Source organism: Macaca mulatta, chromosome 4, assembly GCF_049350105.2.
Source record: "Macaca mulatta isolate MMU2019108-1 chromosome 4, T2T-MMU8v2.0, whole genome shotgun sequence".
NCBI classification, from domain to species: domain Eukaryota; kingdom Metazoa; phylum Chordata; class Mammalia; order Primates; family Cercopithecidae; genus Macaca; species Macaca mulatta.
In genome coordinates, this window is record NC_133409.1 from 47,981,556 (window position 1) to 48,005,213 (window position 23,658).

Here is a 23,658-nt window from a genome sequence, read left to right on the forward strand (position 1 = left end):
ACCAACCGTGTAAAAGTGTTCCTATTTCTCCACATCCTCTCCAGCACCTGTTGTTTCCTGACTTTTTAATGATCGCCATTCTAACTGGTGTGAGATGGTATCTCATTGTGGTTTTGATTTGCATTTCTCTGATGGCCAGTGATGATGAGCATTTTTTCATGTGTCTGTTGGCTGTATGAATGTCTTCTTTTGAGAAATGTCTGTTCATATCCTTTGCCCACTTTTTGATGGGGCTGTTTGTTTTTTTCTTGTAAATTTGTTTGAGTACTTTGTAGGTTCTGGATATTAGCCCTTTGTCAGATGAGTAGATTGCAAAAATTTTCTCCCATTCTGCAGGTTGCCTGTTCACTCTGATGGTAGTTTCTTTTGCTGTGCAGAAGCTCTTTAGTTTAATGAGATCCCATTTGTCAATTTTGGCTTTTGCTGCCATTGCTTTTGGTGTTTTAGACATGAAGTCTTTGCCCATGCCTATGTCCTGAATGGTACTACCTAGGTTTTCTTCTAGGGTTTTTATGGTATTAGGTCTAACATTTAAGTCTCTAATCCATCTTGAATTAATTTTCGTATAAGGAGTAAGGAAAGGATCCAGTTTCAGCTTTCTACTTACGGCTAGCCAATTTTCCCAGCACCATTTATTAAATAGGGAATCCTTTCCCCATTTCTTGTTTCTCTCAGGTTTGTCAAAGATCAGATGGCTGTAGATGTGTGGTATTATTTCTGAGGACTCTGTTCTGTTCCATTGGTCTATATCTCTGTTTTGGTACCAGTACCATGCTGTTTTGGTTACTGTAGCCTTGTAGTATAGTTTGAAGTCAGGTAGCGTGATGCCTCCAGCTTTGTTCTTTTGACTTAGGATTGTCTTGGAGATGCGGGCTCTTTTTTGGTTCCATATGAACTTTAAAGCAGTTTTTTCCAATTCTGTGAAGAAACTCATTGGTAGCTTGATGGGGATGGCATTGAATCTATAAATTACCTTGGGCAGTATGGCCATTTTCACGATATTGATTCTTCCTATCCATGAGCATGGTATATTCTTCCGTTTGTTTGTGTCCTCTTTTATTTCACTGAGCAGTGGTTTGTAGTTCTCCTTGAAGAGGTCCTTTACATCCCTTGTAAGTTGAATTCCTAAGTATTTTATTCTCTTTGAAGCAATTGTGAATGTAAGTTCATTCATGATTTGGCTCTCTGTTTGTCTGTTACTGGTGTATAAGAATGCTTGTGATTTTTGCACATTAATTTTGTATCCTGAGACTTTGCTGAAGTTGCTTATCAGCTTAAGGAGATTTTGGGCTGAGACAATGGGATTTTCTAAATATACAATCATGTCATCTGCAAAGAGGGACAATTTGACTTCTTCTTTTCCTAACTGAATACCCTTGATTTCTTTCTCTTGCCTGATTGCCCTAGCCAGAACTTCCAACACTATGTTGAATAGGAGTGGTGAGAGAGGGCATCCCTGTCTTGTGCCAGTTTTCAAAGGGAATTTTTCCAGTTTTTGCCCATTCAGTATGATATTGGCTGTGGATTTGTCATAAATAGCTCTTATTATTTTGAGGTACTTTCCGTCAATACCGAATTTATTGAGCGTTTTTAGCATGAAGGGCTGTTGAATTTTGTCAAAAGCCTTTTCTGCATCTATTGAGATAATCATGTGGTTCTTGTCTTTGGTTCTGTTTATATGCTGGATTATTTTATTGATTTGCGAATGTTGAACCAGCCTTGCATCCCAGGGATGAAGCCCACTTGATCATGGTTGATAAGCTTATTGATGTGTTGCTGAATCCGGTTTGCCAGTATTTTATTGAGTATTTTTGCATCAATGTTCATCAGGGATATTGGTCTAAAATTCTCTTTTTTTGTTGTGTCTCTGCCAGGCTTTGGTATCAGGATGATGTTGGCCTCATAAAATGAGTTAGGGAGGATTCCCTCTTTTTCTATTGATTGGAATAGTTTCAGAAGGAATGGTACCAGCTCCTCCTTGTACCTCTGGTAGAATTCGGCTGTGAATCCATCTGGTCCTGGACTTTTTTTTGGTTGGTAGGCTATTAATTATTGCCTCAATTTCAGAGCCTGCTATTGGTCTATTCAGGGATTCAGCTTCTTCCTGGTTTAGTCTTGGAAGAGTGTAAGTGTCCAGGATATTATCCATTTCTTCTAGATTTTCCAGTTTATTTGCATAGAGGTGTTTATAGTATTCTCTGATGGTAGTTTGTATTTCTGTGGGGTCGGTGGTGATATCCCCTTTATCATTTTTTACTGCGTCAATTTGATTCTTCTCTCTTTTCTTCTTTATTAGTCTTGCTAGCGGTCTGTCAATTTTGTTGATCTTTTCAAAAAATCAACTCCTGGATTCATTGATTTTTTGGAGGGTTTTTTGTGTTTCTATCTCCTTCAGTTCTGCTCTGATCTTAGTTATTTCTTGCCTTCTGCTAGCTTTCGAATGTGTTTGCTCTTGCTTCTCTAGTTCTTTTAATTGTGATGATAGAGTGTCAATTTTAGATCTTTCCTGCTTTCTCTTGTGGGCATTTAGTGCTATAAATTTCCCTCTACACACTGCTTTAAATGTGTCCCAGAGATTCTGGTATGTTGTATCTTTGTTCTCATTGATTTCAAAGAACATCTTTATTTCTGCCGTCATTTCGTTATGTACCCAGTAGTTATTCAGGAGCAGGCTGTTCAGTTTCCATGCAGTTGGGCGGTTTTGATTGAGTTTCTTAGTCCTGAGTTCTAGTTTGATTGCACTATGGTCTGAGAGACAGTTTGTTATAATTTTTGTTCTTGTACATTTGCTGAGGAGTGCTTTACTTCCAATTATGTGGTCAATTTTGGAGTAAGTGCGATGTGGTGCTGAGAAGAATGTATATTCTGTTGATTTGGGGTGGAGAGTTCTATAGATGTCTATTAGGTCTGCTTGCTGCAGAGATGAGTTCAATTCCTGGATATCCTTGTTAACTTTCTGTCTCGTTGATCTGTCTAATGTTGACAGTGGAGTGTTGAAGTCTCCCATTATTATTGTATGGGAGTCTAAGTCTCTTTGTAAGTCTCTAAGGACTTGCTTTATGAATCTGGGTGCTCCTGTATTGGGTGCATGTATATTTAGTATAGTTAGCTCTTCCTGTTGAATTGATCCCTTTACCATTATGTAATGGCCTTCTTTGTCTCTTTTGATCTTTGATGGTTTAAAGTCTGTTTTATCAGAGACTAGTATTGCAACCCCTGCTTTTTTTTGTTCTCCATTTGCTTGGTAAATCTTCCTCCATCCCTTTATTTTGAGCCTATGTATGTCTCTGCATGTGAGATGGGTCTCCTGAATACAGCAGACTGATGGGTCTTGACTCTTTATCCAGTTTGCCAGTCTGTGTCTTTTAATTGGAGCATTTAGTCCATTTACATTTAAGGTTAATATTGTTATGTGTGAACTTGATCCTGCCATTATGATATTAACTGGTTATTTTGCTCGTTAGTTGATGCAGTTTCTTCCTAGCCTTGATGGTCTTTACATTTCGGCATGTTTTTCCAATCGCTGGTACTGGTTGTTCCTTTCCATGTTTAGTGCTTCCTTCAGGGTCTCTTGTAAGGCAGGCCTAGTGGTGACAAAATCTCTAAGCATTTGCTTATCTGTAAAGGATTTTATTTCTCCTTCACTTATGAAACTTAGTTTGGCTGGATATGAAATTCTGGATTTAAAATTCTTTTCTTTAAGAATGTTGAGGGCTGGGTGCGGTGGCTCAAGCCTGTAATCCCAGCACTTTGGGAGGCCGAGACGGGCGGATCACGAGGTCAGGAGATCGAGACCATCCTGGCTAATATATGGTGAAACCCCGTCTCTACTAAAAATACAAAAAACTAGCTGGGCGAGGTGGTGGGCGCCTGTGGTCCCAGCTACTCGGGAGGCTGAGGCAGGAGAATGGCGTAAACCCGGGAGGCGGAGCTTGCAGTGAGCTGAGATCCGGCCACTGCACTCCAGTCTGGGCGACAAAGCGAGACTCCGTCTCAAAAAAAAAAAAAAAAAAAAAAAGAATGTTGAATATTGGCCCCCACTCTCTTCTGCCTTGTAGAGTTTCTGCCGAGAGATCTGCTGTTAGTCTGATGGGCTTCCCTTTGTGGGTAACCCGACCTTTCTCTCTGGCTGCCCTTAAGATTTTTTCCTTCATTTCAACTTTGGTGAATCTGGCAATTATGTGTCTTGGAGTTGCTCTTCTCGAGGAATATCTTTGTGGCATTCTCTGTATTTCCTGGATTTGAATGTTGGCCTGCCCTACTAGGTTGGGGAAGTTCTCCTGGATGATATCCTGAAGAGTGTTTTCCAACTTGGTTCCATTTTCCCCCTCACTTTCAGGCACCCCAATCAGACGTAGATTTGGTCTTTTTACATAATCCCATACTTCTTGCAGGCTTTGTTCATTTCTTTTTCTTCTTTTTTCTTTTGGTTTCTCTTCTCGCTTCATTTCATTCATTTGATCCTCAATCACTGATACTCTTTCTTCCAGTTGATCGAGTCGGTTACTGAAGCTTGTGCATTTGTCACGTATTTCTTGTGTCATGGTTTTCATCTCTTTAATTTCGTTTATGACCTTCTCTGCATTAATTACTCTAGCCATCAATTCTTCCACTTTTTTTTCAAGATTTTTAGTTTCTTTGCGCTGGGTATGTAATTCCTCCTTTAGCTCTGAGAAGTTTGATGGACTGAAGCCTTCTTCTCTCATCTCGTCAAAGTCATTCTCTGTCCAACTTTGATCCGTTGCTGGAGATGAGCTGCGCTCCTTTGCCAGGGGAGATGTGCTCTTATGTTTTGAATTTCCAGCTTTTCTGCCCTGCTTTTTCCCCATCTTTGTGGTTTTATCTGCCTCTGGTCTTTGATGATGGTGACGTACTGATGGGGTTTTGGTGTAGGTGTCCTTCCTGTTTGATAGTTTTCCTTCTAACAGTCAGGACCCTCAGCTGTAGGTCTGTTGGAGATTGCTTGAGGTCCACTCCAGACCCTGTTTGCCTGGGTGTCAGCAGCAGAGGCTGCAGAAGATAGAATATTGCTGAACAGCGAGTATACCTGTCTGATTCTTGCTTTGGAAGCTTCCTCTCAGGGGTGTACTCCTCCCTGTGAGGTGTGGGGTGTCAGACTGCCCCTAGTGGGAGATGTCTCCCAGTTAGGCTACTCAGGGGTCAGGGACCCACTTGAGCAGGCAGTCTGTCCCTTCTCAGATCTCAACCTCCGTGTTGGGAGATCCACTGCTCTCTTCAAAGCTGTCAGACAGAGTCGTTTGCGTCTGCAGAGGTTTCTGCTGCATTTGTCATTGTTTACTGTGCCCTGTCCCCAGAGGTGGAGTCTACAGAGACAGGCAGGTTTCCTTGAGCTGCTGTGAGCTCCACCCAGTTCGAGCTTCCCAGAGGCTTTGTTTACCTACTTAAGCATCAGCGATGGCGGGCGCCCCTCCCCCAGCCTCCCTGCTGCCTTGCCGGTAGATCACAGACTGCTGTGCTAGCAGTGAGGGAGGCTCTGTGGGCGTGGGACCCTCCCGGCCAGGTGTGGGATATAATCTTCTGGTGTGACCGTTTCCTTAAAGCGCAGTATTGGGGTGGGAGTTAACCGATTTTCCAGGTGTTGTGTGTCTCAGTTCCCCTGGCTAGGAAAAGGGATTCCCTTCTCCCTTGCACTTCCCAGGTGAGGCGAGGCCTCGCCCTGCTTCAGCTCTGCTGGTCGGGCTGCAGCAGCTGACCAGCACCGATTGTCCGGCACTCCCTAGTGAGATGAACCCAGTACCTCAGTCGAAAATGCAGAAATCACCGGTCTTCTGTGTCGCTCGCGCTGGGAGTTGGAGACTGGAGCTGTTCCTATTCGGCCATCTTAGCCGTATTCTTATCAACAAATACATGGAAGGATTAAATGAGATTATATCTGTCTGGCATATGATTCATTTTAAATAAATTACAGATAGATTTATTATTATTAAGATAGCACCAGAAGAACCACAGATCCAATTGCTCCCTGGACCTCTCCTTTTAGATGTCCATAGGACCCCCAAGCTCAGGAAGTAAGGAAGTAAGAGTTACCAAATCGATCACGGCTCTCCCAAACCTCCCTGCCCCCTGCCCTTTAAGCATGTTGTGAAAAGGCATCATCTTTAATCTGTTTCTGGCTAGCTAGAAATGGGATGTTAACCATGACTCCCCTGTCTTCTGAGAGCCCTCTATCTAATAAACCACCATCTCATATGGTGCACCACTTCCTGCAGTTCAAGTCTGTCTGCTTTCTTTCATCTTCACCACTGCCACATTATTGCAGGCCACCATCATGGAAATAGCCAACTAGCTGAGCTCAGTGTCCCCTCCCACCCTCTCATCTATTCTCTCTTTCACCAGCACCATCCAATAGAAATGCAATATGAGCCACATACGCAATTGTGAAATGTCTAGTACCAACCTAAAAAGAGAAGCATAGAAAATTAATTTTAACATCATTTTAATTAACCTAATATTTGTAGTATAATATAATTTCAACATATTATCACTATGAACAATTATGAATGACATATTTGATACCGTCCTTGGGCTATGTCTTCAAAATTGGCATATATTTTACATTTGCAGTGCATGTCAATTTGGACTAACCAAGTTTTGAGTGCTTTGTAGTCCCAGGTTGCTATGGCTCTTGGACAGTGTACCTTAAAATCCTTTTAGCTGGGTAAACCACAAACCCTGTCCCATCGCTTTCCTACCTAGCATGCTCTAATTCCCAAATAGCTGTTGCCCTAACATCTAAACCTCTAAAAATGATTTCCAAGACCCTGCAATACCTCATCATTGTTTATCCCGTCGACTCTACCTCTTGCTATCCCTTTCCTGGCCCCGCACCTCAGAATCTTTACTCACTCTGTAGAATTTGTTTTGTTCTCTCCAACATGTCCTGCTCTCTCTTGCTGTGGGATTTTTCCAGAGGACCTCCCCTACCTGTGACACTTTTAATGTTCTGCACTAACTTGATAATCACTTTATGTTCCCAAACACCCATACTTTTTGTTCAGATTAGGGTTCCATCCTTATAGTTCAGACTCACTTGTTTCAAATCTGGGTTTGCTTTGCAGCAATCCCTCCCTCAAATCCCTTGCCATGCTGTCACTGAAATCTCTTGCTCACATGCGGTCTTGCCTACTCAACAGTGTAGCAGGAGCGGTCAATCAACGTGTTTGAATGAAAAAACAAATGATGAATTTCCTTTGAAAGCTTGCAGCTATGGCTGAATGACAATCAGTGAAATAATGTAATGGATGATTCTGGAGTCAGACCTGAGTTTGAAACTCAGTTATGTAATCTTGGGCAACTTATAAAATTTATGTTTCTTTCCTTATAAATATTTGGTGATTTGCAAAATGGAAATTATAATGCCCACCTTACAGGAGCTAAAAGGAGTAAATGAAATAATGTATATATTCATAAATGGCACATATTTATTTATCTAAACAGAATACAGTAAATCTGGTCATATCTCTTTTGACATAGGAATGTCTAGTTATACATACCCTAGGATTTAGATTTACATAGAAAGAAGGTGGCTTTACTTCTGAATGGAGATCAAGATACATTCTTGAATGAAGCATTAACCTGAAGCATTTGCTGCATGTGATTGGCAGAGGGAGTAGGGATGATGAATAGGGAATATAACATTTTTTCCTATCTGGCTATGTTCCTTGTGTGGACCCCTCTCCCTGAAAGAAATCCCATATTGCTAGGTATACCAAGGTCCTGGCTGAAATGCCTAACACATTTGAATTGTAACCTTCCCTGGGAACCTAAGTTATGTTATTCTGGGGGTAAGGAATTAAAGGAAGCAAAACTGGGGACTTAAATTTATTTAGTCTTTAATATAAAAAGGTGTTATATTTTTGCAATTTAAGTTTATTCTGGAAAATATTAATGAGGCAGTGTTCACATTTGGCACATTTTAATATTGCTGGCATGATACAATTTGGGGGATTTGATGCTGTCTTGTGGTACTCAATGTATTATTTCTGTTAAACTAGATTTGACAATGTGACTAGGCTTGATACGAGTTGGGAAATATACCACAGTCCATCCCTTGTCAAACAGGCTTCCTTATGAATATTAAGTCCTAATGCCCTAAGACATCCATTGTGTATAACGAATTAACTTTTTTCCTACGCATGAGGATGGTGCTAGTTATATAATCTCCTTAGAAGATTTGAGAAAATAGTCACTCACATCATTTTCTGATGGGCTTAATTCTCTCTGGGAAAGGCTGCTTGTTCTAATTTTTGAGCTAGGATGAGGTTGCTTTATTTAATCTCTTTGTCTAGTTTGTTTCAGTTGAATGTCACAAGAATTATGATCTCACTGGTTCCAAGGGGATAACACAGAGTCATAGACTATGTTTTGGGGAAAACAGTAGGTCCTTGATGACAGTGGATTTTCTCCAAAGAGGGCAACATTTGCAGTGTGGTTTTCCATGAGTGTGGCTACTTAGATGGATACGTGGCAGCGAGGAGCAGCCTTTTCCTCAGACCCCTTGCTTCACAGTCAGGAAGGCCACTTGGCTAGAGAAAGGAAACCCCTCTGTTTCTTTCCTTCCTCCACTCTTCACTGTGGAGGGAGAAGAAATGGCAGACTCCTTCCTTCTGTCTTCCATTTACTTAATAACATGTGATCAGTAGAAAAGCAAGGCAAGGCTTCCAGGAGCCAGGGCGCTCTCTTCACAGACTCTACATCCTATGCAGAAGCAGTAGGGGAGTCAGGGCCCTCGGGGAGCCCAGCTACATCTCTCTTCCCTTAGGCCCACAAGGGATCATATGCATTTATACCAAGGCAGAACTGAGAGACCCCACATGAATCCTGAGAATGGGATATATTCTCCACCCTTGCTTTTAACAGATTTCTGGCAGGAGGAGGAAGAGTGGCCTATGAGATGCCTGTTTACTTCTTCGTAAAAGCACACTTTGGCTGTTATTGCTTGAGTGAGTTCCAAGTTCCAAAACTTAGTGGAAACAGAAGCAGTCAATAGGATTGGATCACCAGAATCCTTAACTAGATATTTAGTGATAAGTACTGAACCCAAGTTTTTTAATAGCAGATTTTTGGGTTTGTTGTGGTTTGGTTGTTGTTGTTCATTGGTATAGCTCCAGCACCAAGAACAGAGCCACCATGTGATAGAACTTCAATAGCTGTCAAATGGTGAGTGCTTATAGAGGTGGGTGGTGCAGCCTGTGCACAGGGGAGGGGTGCAGTCTGCAGAGGTGGCTGGCCAATTCAGGAAGCACTAGACATTTGTGAAGTTTAATTTAAATATAATTAAATAAAATTAAAAGTCCAGTATCTCACTTGCACTCTCTGCATTCCCAGTGCTCCAGTCATGTGTAGCTATAGGCTCTTGTATTGAAAGGTGCAGATGCGGAACATTTTTTTCCCATTGCAGAAAGTTTTACTGCACTGCACCACTTTGGAACCTAACTGCCTCTTCTATTTACTAGCTGAGAAAACTTAAGGAAATTATTTGACTCAGTTTTGTGACTATTAAATAAGGGAATAAATGAAAGCACTTAAAAGAGGGCTAGTAGAGAATACTTATCATTATTAGCTATAAGTGATTTTGTATGGGGGTGCTGTCCCCATAAAAGGGCCTGGATCCCTGGACCATGTACAATGTGTGTGTAGGTAATTTTTCCTACATGCTACAACAATAACACGTAGGAAACGATAGCCACCGTGCCCAGTGGCATTTTTGATAGAAAGGTTTTCATTTTAAAATATTTTATTACTATGATTTTTAATAAATTAAGGAAATGTATGATCATTAATCATTTTATTTTAATTTTGCCAAAACAAAATTTTATTCACATCAAACTATGTGGATTAAACTTGTATTTCAACAATGTAACAAAACTTGGAATCTACTTGTATAAAACATGCCAGGGGCTGGGCACGGTGCTCACACCTGTAATCCCAGCACTTTGGGAGGCTGAGGCAGGCGGATCACTTTAGCCCAGGAGTTCTAGACTAGCCTGGCCAACATGGTGAGATCCCCGTCTCTACAAAAGAAATACAGAAAATTAGCCGGTCGTGGTGGCGGGCACCTGTGGTCCCAGCTATTATGGAGGCTGAGGTCGGGAGGTCTCTTGAGTCAGGGAGGCGGAGGTTGCAGTGAGCCTAGATGGCGCCACTGCACTCCAGCCCAGGAGACAGAGTAAGATCCTGTCTCAAAAAAATAAAAAACCATGGCAGGGATCTAGTGCAGAATCTGAAATACATTTATAGGCACTTGGTGAATGGAGAGAAAATCTGTTGATATGATTCATTTTGATAACCAACGTGTATTTCCAGTCTTGAAACCCTGGCCTCAAGCAATCCTCCTGGATCAGCCTCCCAAAGAGCTGGAATTACGGGCAGGAGTCAACACATCCAGTCAAATGTATATTTCTGAAGGTGGCCTTAGTTGTTGATAAGCAACGGATATGTATGCGTAAAATGATCTATCTAGAGAGTTCTAGAAAATAGAGTTTGTGTCTTCTTCTTGTTAATCTTTAGGTACTGTTTGGTGCCAAGTAGAATAATTTCCCCCACTTTCCCTGTTCTTCAGTACTACTGCATAGCCAAGCTGGTTTATTGTTGCATATAAAGTCTGGATAAGCATATGTTTCTCTACATTCGGAAATTAATGGGAACTGATGCTCTATATAATGTCAAACAGCCCCTGGGAAAAAAACTGTACTGTGGCCAAGTAGATGCCACCACATTTAGTAATATATTTTAAACTAATAAAAACCATTTCCAGGGCAGAAATAGGCTTTGTTGTTTTTGTAAAATTCTGAGTTCATTCAACCCAACAACTCTCACTGTAAATTATTGTAATTGTAACCTTAATCTAAGTGAGAAGAGCATAAATAATCAGAAACTGTTCTTTAAGCAAACCTGGCAAAGAGTTGGGAGCTCAGTTTTAGCCTTGATTCTGCAATAAACCACCTATTTCTCCTTGAAAACTTCACCTAACTTCTCTATAGGTTTTGGAAAAGATATTTGTAAATGACAGGTTAACTTAATAACCTCTTATTTATTATTTAATAATAAAGCTACTATTATGCTTCTAAGGAAATATTAACTAATAGTAAATCCACAAATACTGTTGATTTTTTTCTCAGAAAATGATGTTCTAAAAGTTGTGTTTTCTAGAAATTATCTTGGGGAACATATAGAAAACCAAGTTCTTAAAAATATTAAACAATTTTGTATCACTAAGGCTCAGCAGATGAGATGTGGTGTCCTGTGGAGTATACCTTTGCTCACCCCTATGTTCCTTGTCTATTTTTGGAAACCCTTAAACTTCCTCTTCTACCCCTTTATATACCCTGAGGAATTTCATCCAATTCAGCGGTCTCAGCTATGATAAAAGACAAGAACTGACAAACCAGTCTCCAGCTCTGGCCTCTCCTGTTTGAGGTTGAACTCCTCTGGAACGGCTAAGGAGAGCTCATTTCTTTATCAGCATTCTGTACAAATCCACTCTCTTTTGTGGCTGAATAATGCCACCCTCATTCCATTGCCTAGGTTAAAAACTCATCATCTTTAACTTCTCCATCTCTTTCCTCCCAGCACCAAATCAGTCTAGCTATCAGCCATTCCTCTTCATTAAGCAAAACTGTACCTTCTTTCTCCAGGTCCCCATCATTTGTTTGGATTGTTGCTGCTTTTATTTCCCTTAACTTCGCTGCTGCCACAGTGTTTTATTTTTCCCAAAATAATGATAACAACGACAATAGCAATGCCACTTTATTGCTTAAATCCTTCCTTGGTTCTCCATTGCTTACAGAGCCAGACCTGTAGGCTGGATTAGGAAACTGGACTTTGATATGTGTTTCTAGCTTAACCATGTACTACCTTGCCATATACCCAGGGTGCCAGCTACATGTTGCTTTTTACACATTAATTGGTTTACACATCTCAGATCATCTAACATGTGTTTTCCCACTAATTTTTTTATAATGCTCTTTCCTCTAGAATATAAACTCCATTAAGGCAGGGACTTTTCCTGTTTTGTGCCATATTGGACACCTAGTACACAAGAGAGTACTCCAGTGTAGGTGATGAAAAGCTATGTTGAATGAATTAGTCAGTTTACGGTTTCAAGGATCTGTTCCAAGGATGAAGCCTTTCTCCATTCTCAGCAGGATGATTGCTCTCTCCCTTCGTGGTTATAAAACACACCAAATGTGCAACTATTTTAGCTCAAACATCACATTATCTGCATTTTCTCACAGATCTGTCTTTCCTATTTACTTCAGCTCCTTGGTGGCATGAATACTCTTTATTAATTCTAAATGCCCACCACCAGGCTGGGAGCATTGGGTCACACCTGTAATCCCAGCTTTTTGGGAGACCGAGGCAGGGAGATCACTAGAGGCCAGGTGTTTGAGACCAGCCTGGCCAACATGGTGAAAACCTGTCTCTACTAAAAATACAAAAATTAGCCATGGTGGCGTGCAGCTGTAGACCCAGCTACTCAGGAGGCTGAGATGGGAGAATCACTTGAACCTGGGAGGTGGAGGTTGCAGTGAGCCGAGATAGCACCACTGCACTCTAACCTGGGCTACAGTGAGACTCTGTCTCAAAAAAATAAATAAAAATAAAAATAAATGCCCACCATAGTACCCAGTTCAGAGTTGGCACTCAAAAACTTTTATGAATGAATGAGTGAATAAATGAGTGATGAATTAGGTAGAGGAGGAAACAGAGTAATTTGATTTGGCCTGGGATCACCAACACACACACACACACACACACACACACACACGTCAATGAGGAATATGACACACAAATCACCCTACATAATCAAAAGATTCTTCTCGGTAAGAGACAGATATTAGAGTGTCTGTGTTGACCTTTAATTCACCTTTGTAAAACATGGTTTAAAAAGACAGTCTGGCTCACAAAAGCAAGTAGGTACATTGTAAATCCACCAATTTGAGATTTTTATAGTGGAAATACTAATAGGTTTTGACTTTTAATGAGCTTCTGCTTTCATTATTAAAAAGGTTCTACTCATTCTAATAAAAGAACTGTGATTTGTGGGTATCTTCTGATATATTTTAGTTGATTCTTAGCTTCAGCCACCTTAGCAAAAAGAAAGAAGAGGTTTCCCCAGTTGAATTTCAGATAGGTATACATACTGCAAGAGAGGCAGAAGGGAAAACGATAATTTGCTTTATTCATGAATCTGTTCAGATGCAATGTATGCTGCCCAGGCCCATGAAGTTTGGATAAGTCTATTTCTAGGCCCACACCTTGGTGACCACTATCTGTTCTAATCAGATAATCTATGGAAGCCAATGACTGTCTTCTCACTTGTTAAAAGCATTCATACTCAGGATGGGCAGAGCCTGGCAATTAAAAGCACAGATGGTATGTTGCTAGTATCAAAATTTCTTTAGAAACAAAACTGGGAAATTAAAATGTAAAGCAACACATAAGAACTAGACACCTCAAGCATGTAATTGTATATTTATTTCTCTTTTTAAAGAACACTCCTTAATGTAATTCAATATACAAACTTGGTTTCACAGAATTATAATCCACTATATAGCACAAAGATAACCCAGATTATGTGTGTGCGTGCACACATGTGCGTGCCTGTGCACATGTTGCTGTACCCCTCCCTCTCTTCCACTCTTCTGGACCTACAAAGGCTCTTCCCACCTTCAACACTAACCAAAAGCCATTGTGAGTATTACATACAACAGACATCCTCTCACGAGTTCTTTGCCCTTGAAAGATTCTTTTCTCCATTCCCCCTGAGATAGCCAGGAGTCTGACACTCTTACCCTGTGCAAAAGGGTAAGGTGACCTCCCCTAACACAGATGTTAACCCTGTTCCCATGTAAACTGACTGACAGGAAGAGCTGGGGAGCAGGTTTCCATCCCCTTTTCCCCCTTCCACACCCAACCCTCAGAGTCCAAGTGCGACCCTCTGTGCAGCCTTAGTTCCAGTCACCATCCTGTGTAGCAAGAACTAAGGAGACTCTAAGCCCAGGTCTTCTCCATGAGCAGCGCACAGCACTGCCTGCCAAGCCACCGGGCCGGCCGATAACCAAGCTCTACACAGTCCCATGTGCTTTGTCACCTTAATTTTTTAAAGACACCTAGCATAGGTCTGTGGCAACCTAGTGTCCAACTGAGTTACATAAAATTGTACCAGTGATGCACTTGTACATATTTACATGGGGTGGAATGTTTTCCCATATTTTTAGATGAGTATATAGATCAACATGTTCACATAAGACCAAATACTTTTAATATTATTTATAACTGATTTATAAAGCTTTGAAAAAACTCACAATAGCACATTGTTTACTTTAATGCTTTACGGTACTATCATTTTAAAATCACAATCAGCACTTAAGTTATAGTCAATCCAGCAAACAAGAGACAAAAAAATATACAAGAGTTAAGAACTGACTGATACATCCTTTATCATTTTTTTTAACTAATGCATAAGTGCAGAATAAGATACTCTAGTTTAAATATCTTGTTTACAATGTACATTTTTGTTCTAGTTACGCAACAGTAAATCCCATGCTTCACATAGAAAAGCAATCCACAACATTAAGAAAAAATGTACAATTTATGAAACAAAGTAAATAAATATTAGTATTACAGAATCAGAGCTGTACATAAAAGCTGTTCAGTTTTAATCATATAAAAATATGTTTTAGTGCAACCTCACATATATATTGATGCTGTTTTGCTTTACATCATTTAGATCCAAGTGTCCAAAAAAGGAAAGAAATTACATTTATTACAAAGCAGATACACAAATTCTAAAATATGTACAAATTACTGCTAAAAAATGCTTATAAGAATATAAGCAAAGTAAAGAAAAGGCACAAACATCTGTACAATTTTAAAAGTACCAGACCCAATAGGTTAATTTCAAATTTTGTTTTGGTCAGGCTCATGATGACTTGTTAATTTACCTAATTCTTTTGATATAACAAAAGTATATATAATAGCAAACTACTGTAACTTAGGACAGGCATGCTATAAACTTGATTACCTCCATTTCTAGAAAAACAAAAACAAAAAAAATGGGAAAATGTGGAAATGAAAGTCTCCATGCATCGTAGATCAATGTAGCTGACTCTTTTCTGACGAAGGATCTTTGCCTTCCTCTGTGCTTGAAGATAATTCCTTGCTGCTGTGAAAGTCCGACTGCTTGTCATCTACACAACTCTTGCTGTAAAACGTGGAGTGAGCTAATGGAGTCTGTGATGTACCAAAATTGTCCTTTTCACCATCATGCAAGTCAGGGTGGGTGGCTGAGGTACAGGGCTGACCTGGCTCAGGTCTACTAAAGTGTCTAATGCTAACATGTGCACTTCCCAGGGGGTTCTGGTGGGGCTCCTGCACCCGCGCTGGCTGATCTGCCCCAAGCAGAGCTACCTCTTCTGTGGCAATCCGGAGAGAGGCAATGGCTTTTGTACAAGTCTGTATATTTTCCTCCTGTTCCCGCTCTGTTGCATTTAGGCTGTCTTCCGAAGTGCTCTGTTTCATCAATAGCCGAGGAGAGGAGGGAGTGCTAGGTGGACCAGATGACTGCAAAGCATGAGGACTTCGCTTCTCATGCTGCTTAGAAAGCACATAGGGGTCCTTGGAGAAGGACTCCCCAGGCGCGCCTTTCTTCTCCTCAAAGCCCTCCATTGGCAGGGGCAACGTGGGTGGAGGATGTAAACCGGAAAGGGCTGGCGGCATGGAGTGAACCATCTGGATCCCACCAACGGGCACCATGGGGATAGGAGCTCGCACTTGTTGCTGAGAGTGGAGTGGAAGATGACTGAAGACATAGTCATCAGGACCCTCCGGGAAAAGGCTGGAGCCTGGATGTTCATAAGCACCTTCTTGGTCTCCATAGAGACTGAAGTAAGGAACCTGAGGTAATCCTCTTCTTAAGTTCTGCACAGAGAACAAAGAGAGCACAAAATTCAGATCCTGCTATGCTTCGTTCTTAGGTCAAGCTATTGGATTCATTCACTCACCCACTCACACATTCACTACCTAGAGAGGCTTCAATACCTAATCCTTTGATCAAGTTTTCCTACTTCAAGACAAAGGAGATTTCTCTGTTGTCTTTTATAATCCTTGAATAAAGGTGTCTGCCTGTGAAAAGTTGCTTTTGTTTCTAAACAGCAAGGTGATAAAGCAGTCAGGATGTTTTCCACTGGGTACAGAGACACATTTCAGCTCTGTTTTTTTTGTAAGAGATAATGAAAAGAAATTAATGGATAATTGGCAAAAAAAGTTTACTGAGCAAAAAACACTAATAAATATTAATAATATTTTTTTAATTCAAAAGGAAATAAAAAGATTACCATCTGTTGCTATACTGGACAGATTTGTAATATTTTTCTTAAGTGTTGATGGGTATATAATTGGAATGACAAGTCTGAAAACTGGCTTTTTAAAAAAGTTTTCCACAGAACAGATGACAAAATGGAACCACAAACTGGTTCCTCCAATGTGTAAGACATTGGTCTAAAGGAATGCATTCCTGCTAAGAGATGCTCAATGCAGAAGACCAACTTCTTCATCCAATAACAAACCAAGGCCATTTAAGTCTTACATCAATAATAATTTTTTAAAGGAAACTATCCATCATAGAAGTAGTTAACATTATTTCAGACAGTTACCAACTTATATTATATATACCAATAAATATTATTTTTTCCACCTCAATATCTTGTTGGCAATCAATAAATTAAGGATGCTTAAAATGTTCAGCCAGAATTTCAGATTCCACAGTCCTAGTCCTGAAAATGGAGAATTTATTTTCTATACTGTTTCTGTAGTGAAATACAACTTAGATTGTCAGATTTAATATTATCAGATTTTAATTACTGTGATTCATTCTTTAGTGGACTGTCATCTAAAAAGGACTTCATTTTTTCTATTTTTTGAGAACCAAAGATAGATCGATAGATATAAACCCATACAGTACACTAGTAGTCCAGGATAGAGCCAAAGAAACTGTTCTTTTTCATTTCAAGAGTTTCAGTTCTAAAACTCAAGGTATGCTCTATACCATTAAAGATTCATCCAGTTCTATCTAGACTGTGATTTCTGCTGCTCTCTGAGATGCTTAGCCCTTACCCTCCTCTGTGATATGTCATACACAAGCTGGAAACATGGGTTCTCCTGAAAGTGTGAGTGAAACGGTGATAGTGATGATTGCATCAACACTATCATTATCAGGACCTCATAAGCTGGGAAAGGTGGGGATTTTACGGTATGAGAATCATTTAAATTCTGCACATAGACAAAATCCCCCTTGTATTTAATCAGGTTTGGAAAAGGCATGTCTCCTTCATCAAACACCAGTTTGGGAGGAAGACCTGTAATGCCTACAGTAACAATCTTTGAAGATAATCAAGTATGTTTTCTTTTAATCACAGCAATCACAGATTCAAAGTTTAAAATAAAATCGAGCTTGTTTATTTTTCCATTTTACTTCTGGCTGCTATTCCATGACCTCCATTGCATACAGCCCATCAGAATGGATCTGTGTGGGAACCGAGGAAGTGGGACAGAAGTCAGAGAGAGAGATGTCCTGTTACGTAAACTGACTTGAGATCCCCAACTCCAGGCTGACAAATGGAGTCATGAATTGTCCTCTAAAACCACAATAATACTCAACATGTTCTAAATCCAGTAAAATCTTATTGGTGCTACTAATGAAAGTTTCAAATTTAGCCCTTCACTGATTTTAACCACAGAGCTACGTGTACAAGTAGAATTTCTACCATGTGGCCACTTCCACTGCTCCAAGCCCCACCAGGAATTTCTACACATCCTCTCTCCTCTCATTCACCCCTTCTTCATCCTCCAAAGAAACTCCCAGTAAGTTTTCTCTACTTTGGTTTTTACTCCATTTGCAATCTTATTGTTTTGTAATTCGGGCCTTATAAATGTGGTGGACAAACTTTCATCTTACTTAAATCTCAGTAAGAAAAATTTTGTCATGGAAAAACAAATAGTGAATTCAAATGTAGATTATGTTAAGTGTAAGTGCATATATATATATAGACACATATACACATATGTACAAACATACATACACAGACATCTATATATACATCTATTCGCATGTACCAGATCTATTACCCTACTCATCTCCTCAACAGTATGGCAGTAGGGACCTCTAGACGCAAATGATGAGAGGGAGATAGAAGAGCAAGAGCCTCCTTGGGGGCAGCAGGGAGCAGGGGAGAAGTGACCCATCTGTGCTCAGTCACTGGCTGGGGCTGCTTGGAAAGCATGGACCTGGCTTGAAAACAGTCCTGTCCTGAAAGTGCTGACATACCAGTAGGAGGCTGTTTGCCCACTACATTCCTTACAGCTGAATGACACGTTCTTTCAGGGACAGAAATTTGTATGGGCCACCTCCCTGGCTGCCAGAAACAAATTAAGAAACTGTGGTCAAGAGGTTAAGTGACTTGCCCAAGATCACACAGATAACAAGGGATACGAATGAATGTTGACTGTTTCCCTAGACACAATCTTCATCTACACTACGTACTCACGGCCTGGGCACACCTTTGTTTCTCTTCTTGCTATCTATCTGCAACATTTTTAAAATGGAAAAGGAAATTTATTTATCAAAAAAAAGATAAGGCCACAAGCCACAATATTATTTCATCCTCAACCTTGAACCATGTGTAGTAGACCCTAAAAAATTCAGTAAATACTGAATAAATGGATAAAACATACTTACCTTCTCTATCTATCTATCTATCTATCTATCTATCTATCTATCTATCTATCTATCTATCTATCCATCCATCTATCTATCTTAAAATTAAAACTAACAGGGGCACTGGGGCAAAAACAACAGGGTGGCAGGATGCCTCTTGCTCTTCTACCTCCTTCTCATCATTTTCATCTAGAGGTCCTTACTGCCCTACTGTTGAAGAGATAAGTGGGGTAAGAGATCTGGTATATAGATGTATATATAGATGTCTGTGTATGTACATTTGTACCCATGTGTATATGTGTGTATACATATATATGCACATACACGTAACATCATCTGCATGTGAATTCATTCATTTCCTCCAAACCTGTGTTTGCTATGATCACCATCACTCCAAAAGCAGCCAGAATATGAATATGTCACACTGGGCTATAAGGTACCTTCACACCACAGTCAGCGTCCTGTGGTGTGAGAAAGCATAAAGTGGGCAGTGATTGGGACCAGTTGTCCCTACATCAGGGAGGCATGTGAACAATGCAGCAGGCTATACATCCTCTAAAGAGAAATAAACCGGGGAGACCAAAAGCATCATAAATGATAAAGTTTAACAACACTATGAAATGTGCCCATGATCAGCTGGGCATGGGGGCTCACACCTGTAATCCCAGCACTTTGGGAGGACGAGGCAGGTGGATCATGAGGTCAGGAAATCGAGACCATCCTGGCCAACATGGTGAAACCACGTTTCTACTAAAAATACAAAAGTTAGCTGGGCGTGGTGGCAGGCACCTATAGTCCCAGCTGCTTGGGAAGCTGAGGCAGGAGAATTGCTTGAACCCAGGAGGTAGAGGCTGCAGTGAGCCAAGGTCGTGCCACTGCACTCCAGCCTGGTGACAGAGCGAGACTCCATCTCAAAATAATAATAATAATAATAATAATAGTAATACCCATGATCTGATATTTAAAAACAAAAATGAAACAACAAAAACACATAAAAAAACTGGTACAAATTCAGCGACTACTAAAACTCACCTCTCTCCAACTTTCTGGGCACATATCTAAAACTCAGATGAACTTACTTAGTCCACTCTTTCAATTCCTTTGCCCAACTTGACTGTGGGTTCCTGTAATTTTTTTACAACCACAGCATGTTTGCACTAAAGGTTTACTTTTTCTGACTGAAAAACTGCATGTTTGCAGTTGACTGAATATGCACCACTGTTTCACAAATGCCACACTCTCAATCCACCTGGCCAATGCCAGAACACAGGCTGCACGGATGGCAGGGAGAGGCTTGTCTAACACACTCTGCCAGCATCACTGCGTGTATACCACAGAAAGCATGTGTCATCCCAGACTTGGTGTCACACGATCCAGGGGATTTACAGTTCTCTATTCGTGTTGTAATGGCATAAACTGCAGAAGATCCCTTTTTCCTATTTTCGCTAAGGCACCAAAACCTGTGGAAATGTATCTCTTTTTCTTATTAGCTTGCTAATTTGTTAGCTTGGTAAACAGCATCCCAATTGCCATACACGTTTCTACAGGATTTGCTTCATCATGAAGTTGGTACCAGATTTGTGAAAAGACAGTGCTGGGGATGGGGACATGAATGCAGCAGGTTTCCTAAAGTGAAAAAATGACAGGCTGAGCTCAGGATTCAGGGTGGTGGAAGGTGATGAGAGGGAGAAAATTGGCCGCCAGGGCAGTGATAAAACAGAACTGGGAGCTGGCAGTGTCTTCTGTGGCTGTGAAGGATGGTGCTGATGCATGACATGACACAGAGATCCGGAGCCAGGGAGTACAACAAAGAGCAGAGACGAGGAAATCAAAACACATTTAAGGCAGACAGATTCCAAAGGTATCATGCCTCTGTCTATGCTAAGTGCATGCTTTACTCATTTTTGAAAATCCTACACAAACTGAAAGAGACATTACAATCTACTGAGCCGTGGAATTAGGTAGGACAGGTGCTTTTTTAATGAATTTGTATTAAACCTACTGCTTAAATGGAATCCATGATGGCTACTGTTATTTTCATCTATAATGAAGGCACATCACAGAAATCTCTGCACATACTCGCTTAGCTCTCCTGATTTCCCTTTCTCCTTGGGCCCACGCTTCCACTGAGCCAGTGCATTTGATGATAGTAATGGCAAGAAAAGCAGACAGGCTCATGTCTTCGATTTATAAACGTGCCGAGTGTGTCATTCTCTCCTCTCCCTGTCCCTGACCAGTTTCACATGTCCACTCATGATGGGCAAGGTAATGAATGTATTAAAAAATAAAAGTTTTTGAGGCCAGGTGCAGTGGCTCATGCCTGTAATCCTAGCACTTGGGAGGCCAAGGCAGGTGGATCACTTGAGGTCAGGAGTTCGAGACCAGCCTGGCCAACATGGTGAAACCCTGTCTCTACCAATAAATACAAAAATCAGCCAAGTGTGGTGATACACGCCTGTAGTCCCAGCTTCTCCAGAGGCTGAGATGGGAGAATCACTTGAACCTGGGAGGCAGAGGTTGCAGTGAGCCAAAATCGTGCCACTGCACTCCAGCCTAGGTGAAAGAGTGAGATCCTGTCTCAAAAAACTAAATAAATAAAAATCTAAAAAATAAAAGTTTTTGAAAGTCAAGGTTAACAACTGAATTAGAATCCTTACCTGGCGATGAGTGATGTCTAAATGTCCCTGTGAGTATACGTCCATGCAGTCATGGCATTCTAAAGGTTCATCTTTTTTACTTACAAAAAGGCTTCAACTTATGTCTATCATTAAGTTTAGAAAGCATTCAGAAAGGTCTCACTTATTCCCACTGGGAATGCACTGCGGCTCTGATGCAATACTACACTTCGGGTAATGCCACAGCCATGTTACCAACAATAGCATATGACAAAAATGTCTCCCTACTATTTTCAGTAGCCAGATTCACTCCACCCATGACAGATACCCATATTCTACTAAATTTCACACCAGTGCATTATCAGGAGGCACCAATGTGCTTCCACTTATATATTAGAAAGAAAAGTGAATTATACTTACAGGAGGCCCCAATACAATTGGCTCTGCTTGCAAATACTGCCCCACGGACAATGGCGGGTTATGGTATAAAGCCCTTCTGGGAGATGGCGCTCTTATGGTGGTCATGTATCTTCTCTCTCTTCTAGGAGAGAGGTCTCTTCTCGCTGTGATATCCTTCCCAGGAGACACTGGCCTCCTAGGAGACAAATGCCTTCTTGGTGAAACATCTCTTTGGGACATCTCTCTTCTCAGTGCAGCTTCCTTTCTTGGTGAAAGATGTCTCATGGGTGACAGATCTCTCCTAGGTGATAAATGTCTTCTGGGAGATAAATCTCCTTTGGGTATCAGATACCTCTTTGGTGAATTATCTCGGCAGGGTGAAGAATCGTATCCTGGAGAGGAATGGCGACTTGAGGGTGAGAAGTCCCTGGGAGAGGAGCTTGGCTCTGAAGGTAGCATGCACTCCTCATCCATACAACTAGGTATGTCCAATCTGTCTTTGTCTGGTTCTGAGTCTGTACTTTTGCTCTGGAACAGCCTCTGGTATTCTGTCATCTGGGTATCTTCACATGAGTCACTGGGTGTCATAAGCTGAGTAACTCGAATACTTGGCAAAGTAACCAAATAGCTGATCAAGGAAGAATGTCCCAGGGAACTATCTGAAGGAACCCCATGGGGTACGGCGCCAACATTCACAGGCAAAGAGGAGAATCTAGGAGGCTGAGGACTCGTGCTTCTTGATCTTGTTTTTGGTGTTAAATCTCCCTGGTCATCAAAGTCATCCTCATCTTCATCATCATCATCATTATCATCTCCATCCTCACCATCTGATTCCTCGGCATCTGAGAACTGATGATCAGTTGAAATGCTGGACATGCTATGCTTCTCTGCTGCTTTGTGCAAATCTTCCATATTTTCTGAAACAATTGAACAAAGATAATGGAGATCAAGATCCAAATGTCAAGGTTAGGATCTTATTTAAGCCCCATTTCTTTCTAAAAGTTTTTCCCAGTCCCTAGTGCCCATAGACAGTTATGTCTGAGAACTCCTATAAAATGAGGCCACTGTGTGACCCTGCATTCATTCTATCTTCTTGTTTATCTATTTGTTTTCATCAACAACTTACAAGAAAGATTCCACAGTAGGACTTTATATCTCAGACATCATCCCACTCACGGAAAACCCTCAACAAATGAGCATGGATAATGTTAATGATGATGCTAGAGGAAAAAGAAAGGCAACAACCTGTCTCTGCAAGCTCAGGTACAAATGTATGTCTAAGTGATGTATCTCAGGAGGTCTGGCCAACCTCAATGATGTTTGTTTGTTTGTTTTCCTACAGGGATTCTTCTTAACTTAAATAATAACACATTAAAATACTTCTCAAATTTCCCAAAAAGCCTCATAAAATCTAATTTGCTATCACAAAGCAAGTGCAATTCTATTCCCTTCATGGCTCTAAATAGAAGTATTCTCATAGTAAGGCCTTTTTTGCCCTCAGAGTCAAAACAGAAATGCATTTCTTCTCAGCAGATTTCAAGCAATTCAATGTGTCAGATTTATTTTCTATATTTAGTATTTAATAAAATGAAAAGTGATCACTTTTTAAAAATATCTAAACTTATTTTACCACCTCAGCCACAGAGCTGTGCATAGTGAAGATGTCTGTCAACTCATTTATGACATACCTGCTTCCTCAGTTTCTGTATCATCCACTGATGTCATTGAGACTCCCAATTCCAGGCATTTTTTCATGTGTGCTTTAGATTTCATATGCTTCGTTAGGTTTCCTTGAAAATGTAGCCAAAAAGAAGAGATAAATTAATTGGTTATCAAATTAACAACTGCTGATGGCTGCTCCAAATTCAATGCGAAATGAACTAATTTTATTAAATTCATCATGTA

At 40.6% G+C, this 23,658-nt stretch overlaps 1 protein-coding gene across 10 annotated transcripts in view; it reads right to left on the reverse strand.

The window, feature by feature from the left end:
* Nucleotides 1–13,480: 13,480 nt before the first annotated feature.
* The window catches only part of HIVEP2 (HIVEP zinc finger 2), a 196,981-nt gene continuing 186,803 nt past the window's right edge, over nucleotides 13,481–23,658 (reverse strand). For all 10 annotated transcript variants that reach the window (XM_077999481.1, XM_077999484.1, XM_077999480.1 and 7 more), the window contains 3 exons: nucleotides 23,442–23,543; nucleotides 21,775–22,670; nucleotides 13,481–15,945 (listed from right to left, as the gene is read on the reverse strand). In XM_077999481.1, coding sequence (XP_077855607.1) covers nucleotides 15,121–15,945; nucleotides 21,775–22,670; nucleotides 23,442–23,543 — 1,823 coding nt within the window. In that variant the 3' untranslated portion in view covers nucleotides 13,481–15,120. The remainder of the gene's footprint in view (nucleotides 15,946–21,774; nucleotides 22,671–23,441; nucleotides 23,544–23,658) is intronic.